This window comes from Bison bison, unplaced genomic scaffold (assembly GCF_000754665.1).
Source record: "Bison bison bison isolate TAMUID 2011002044 unplaced genomic scaffold, Bison_UMD1.0 scf7180017864388, whole genome shotgun sequence".
Lineage (NCBI taxonomy): Eukaryota > Metazoa > Chordata > Mammalia > Artiodactyla > Bovidae > Bison > Bison bison.
This window is the reverse complement of record NW_011494960.1, coordinates 6,393,463-6,397,025: the sequence shown is the minus strand read 5'-3', so window position 1 is coordinate 6,397,025 and position 3,563 is coordinate 6,393,463. Positions and strand designations below refer to the sequence as shown.

At 48.2% G+C, this 3,563-nt stretch overlaps 1 protein-coding gene across 1 annotated transcript in view; it reads right to left on the bottom strand.

The window, feature by feature from the left end:
• Positions 1 to 2,130: 2,130 nt before the first annotated feature.
• LOC105001999 (serum amyloid A protein) overlaps positions 2,131 to 3,563 on the bottom strand; it is a 3,247-nt gene continuing 1,814 nt past the window's right edge. Inside the window, exons 3-4 of the mRNA XM_010858453.1 lie at positions 2,813 to 2,951; positions 2,131 to 2,418 (exon numbers count right to left, since the gene is read on the bottom strand). Of these exons, the coding sequence (XP_010856755.1) occupies positions 2,253 to 2,418; positions 2,813 to 2,951 (305 nt within the window). The 3' untranslated portion in view covers positions 2,131 to 2,252. The remainder of the gene's footprint in view (positions 2,419 to 2,812; positions 2,952 to 3,563) is intronic.

Sequence of the window (3,563 nt, the reverse complement as noted above, 5' to 3'; positions counted from 1 at the left end):
TATGAACAAGGAAGTAGAGTCTCACCAGACACAACCTTCTAGCACCTTGATCTTGGCCTTCACATCCTCATGAACTGTGAGGAATAAATTTCTGTTGATTATAAGGCACTCGATTAATGATATTTTGTTATAGCAGATTGAATGGACTGAGAGAAAAGTACAACTTCCATACAATGAATTTCACACGTCTTAATTCACCTGTCAATGAGTTTGGCAAATCAGTCACCTATGTAACCCACATCCTCAAGAGATTTTGAAGGTTTCCATCATTTCAGAAACTCCCTCTCAGCCCCTCCCAGGCTATCCCCTCTGCCTCCAGAGGCAACTACTCTTCTTTATCATTAAATATCAGTTTTTTTAACCTGTTCATGAACTTCGTATAAAGTATACACTCTTGTGGAAGTCTTCTTCTCAATATAATAATTTGAGAAACAGTCATGTTTATTCTGTCCCCTTTATTGCTGAATAGAAGTCCATTGTACAGACATGTCACAGTTTGTTTACCCACTCTTCATTTGATGGGCATTTGGATTGTTTCCAGTTTGAGGCAACATTTCTCCCATGCCAACTGGGCCTGATGTTAATCTGTCAGTAGAGGGCTCTGGAGGGACAAGTAGGATTTACCGCCATCTCTTCCAGGTCCTGTGTCCTTCCTTCCATCCAGCTCCCGGGGTGCTCTTCTCACGCACAGGACACCCACTGGCACTCTGGAGTTTTTATGTTATTCCCAGCCACTGAAGTTTCCCAGCAATTGCTGTGGCCTCACAGCTGGATTCCCAAGGTGTTCAGCAACATTCTGTCTCCCTAACAATATATTAATACCACAGACTAGGTGGCTTCAACCAGAGAACTTCATTCCTCACACGTCTGCAGGCTGGAAAGTCCAGGACCAAATTGCAAACCAACTTGGTCCCTGGTGGGAGCTCTCTTCTTGGTCAGTGGATGGACACCATCTTGTTGTGTCTTTACAGGAGAAAGAGAAAGCTAGCTCTCTGACGTCTCTAACATTATAAGGATCCTAATCCTTCCAGCCCAGGCTTCCACACTTATGACCTCATTTAACCTTATTTACTTCTTTGATCTGAACAGCTCCATTAGGAGTTGGGGTTCAACATAGAAATTGGGGAGGGGGGACACATTCAGTCCGAAGCACTGCCCTTTCCACGGCTGGCTTCCAGGGAGCTCAGAGGCCTTCTAACCCTGCCCCATGTGTGCTGCCTTAAGGTGAGTTCACAGGAAACCGCAGCTGCATGCCCAGTGAGTTCAACTGCACCACTGAGCGGTTCCATACCAAGCTTCATGGGTACAGGGGGGACATCTTACTTGTCAGCTTTGGATTGGGACACCAGCAATCTTTACCAGCCTTCCCATGGGCTACAGGCTTCCCAACAAGATCAAAACCTCTTTCTGTATTTCTTAATCTCTTAGTAGTTAATCCTACAACCAGTTAATAATACCTTATATGAAAATTTCCCCTTATAAATCACTAACTGGTTTTTGGACACTCACTTACAGAAGTAGACTCTCTGTCCTGCTCTCTGCCCACTAATATTTCTTCAAGTGAGCTAGTTAAAATAAGAGGCTATGAGGAAACATTCACAAGCGAGGAGGCTCTATGTCTTCATTTAGGCTTCAAATAAGACCAGAAAATATAAACTAGCAGGAAACAGTGCTGGAGGGAGTTCCGAATGGCACAGAAAGAAGCCGGTTCATAGATGGGTTTCTAAGAGCTGCTGAGTAATGAACAGGAGATCAAGGTGGCAGTTTCTGGAGCAGGATTCCACCATCCAGTCCTCCTGGGGCTGTGTCCATGCCCCACACAGAGAGCACCGAGGACAGGCTAGGGGACTAGACCCCACGACAGTGAAGGGGACAGGACACAATGGCAGGCAGTGAGAAGGCCTGACTGAGAAGGGCCTGGAAATGGCCCCCGTGTCACCAGAGGGGCCTGGAGAGGGAGCGGGTCTGATTAGGGAAGGCTGGAGAGGGCGTCTGTCCTGAATGATGCTGAGATTGTGTGCCAGAACCAAACACACGTCTGAAGGCACAAGCTCAGCCTTCATGTCGGTGTCCGGCCATCAGTGCTGGAACTAACAGGCTGTCCTTATACCAAGAATGACACACAGTCTCAGTATTCCATCTCTTGAGCATTTATTAGATCTGCTGCCTTCTGAGGACAGAGAACTCTCTAGGTCAGCATCCCTGCCCTTGGGGACTCACTTCGCCATCCCCTGAGCAGAGAGAGAGGCAGCTCAGTACTTGTCAGGCAGGCCAGCAGGTCTGAAGTGGTTGGGGTCTTTGCCGCTCCGGCCCCATTCGTTGGCAGCCTGGTCGGCCCTCGAGTCCTCCTGACCCTGGCCACTGGTCGTACCCTTAAACAGAGGGTCTGTGAATCTCTGAATATTTTCTCTGGCATCACTGGAAAGGAGGAGGGCAGGGAGGGGATTAATCCAGGACTATGAGCCACAGCCTCACCCCTCCCATCTCTCCTCTTTCCAAGGGATCAATGGCTCTGAGAGGAGCCAAGGAAAGAGGGGCTACAACCCTGAGGTCCCCAGGCACTACCACCTCAGTGCAAGTCCCCTGTATGTTGGGTGAACAGCACCCATAGAGGAAGGGTGGAGAGTCGCCGGTCTCACCAGCCTTGCTCTGCTCTTCAGCCCCTCAGACCTCACACTGGGCACTGGAGGGTATTTAATAGTAGGAGGGCCCACAGCCCTACTGGAAAGTTCTCCAAGGCTTAGCCTCTCCAGGTTGTCCTAAGCAGCCAAGCTCTGCTCACCCATCCCTGCATCCCCAGGGACCCTGGTACCTGATCACTTTAGCAGCCCAGGCACCCCCCGGTCCTCTTTGGGCAGCGTCATAGTTTCCGCGGGCGTGGAAGTATTTGTCTGCACCCTTGTAGTTGGCATCTTTCATGTCTTTGTAAGCTCTCCACATGTCTTTAGCCCCTGGGAGGAAAACAAAATGATGACATGAATCTGATCGTGTTTGGTGAAAGAGAAATAAATAATTTCCTCCAACTGATTCTAGGTTTCAGCCTTCGACCAAGCCCTTGGAGATTATTTTATTGGCTTGAAATGAATACTTCTTTACTTCTCACTTACTTCCCTGATCTGAAGTTGACAGTACCACACTTGGTGCAAGGTTTATTCTGTTTGATTTCATTCTAAGTCTGTTGGAACTTTGTTTCTGGAGGTGTGTGATGTCTGTGAAGAAGAGGTTAATGCTCTTTCTTTAAGGGATATTTGTTTATACAATGAACCTCCACCTGGAAAGATGCAGGAGAGGCTCTGACCAGAGCTTGAGAAGAAGGACGATACTGAGAAAGGCTGTGGATATAGGATACTCCCAGCCTGGTCAAGGGGAGAAATCCAGCCCTGGGGACTAACTCGGGCCTGAGTACATCTGAATACTCAGGGCATGTTTACTCATGGGCAACCGTCAGAATTAAATCAGCAGGTGATAAAGGTGAGCTCCCTAAGAGGGCTTTGAAGAAACAGGGTAATCAGATGCAGAAAAAGGGCAACTGACCCACCAGCTCTAAAGTTCAGTGTCCTCTC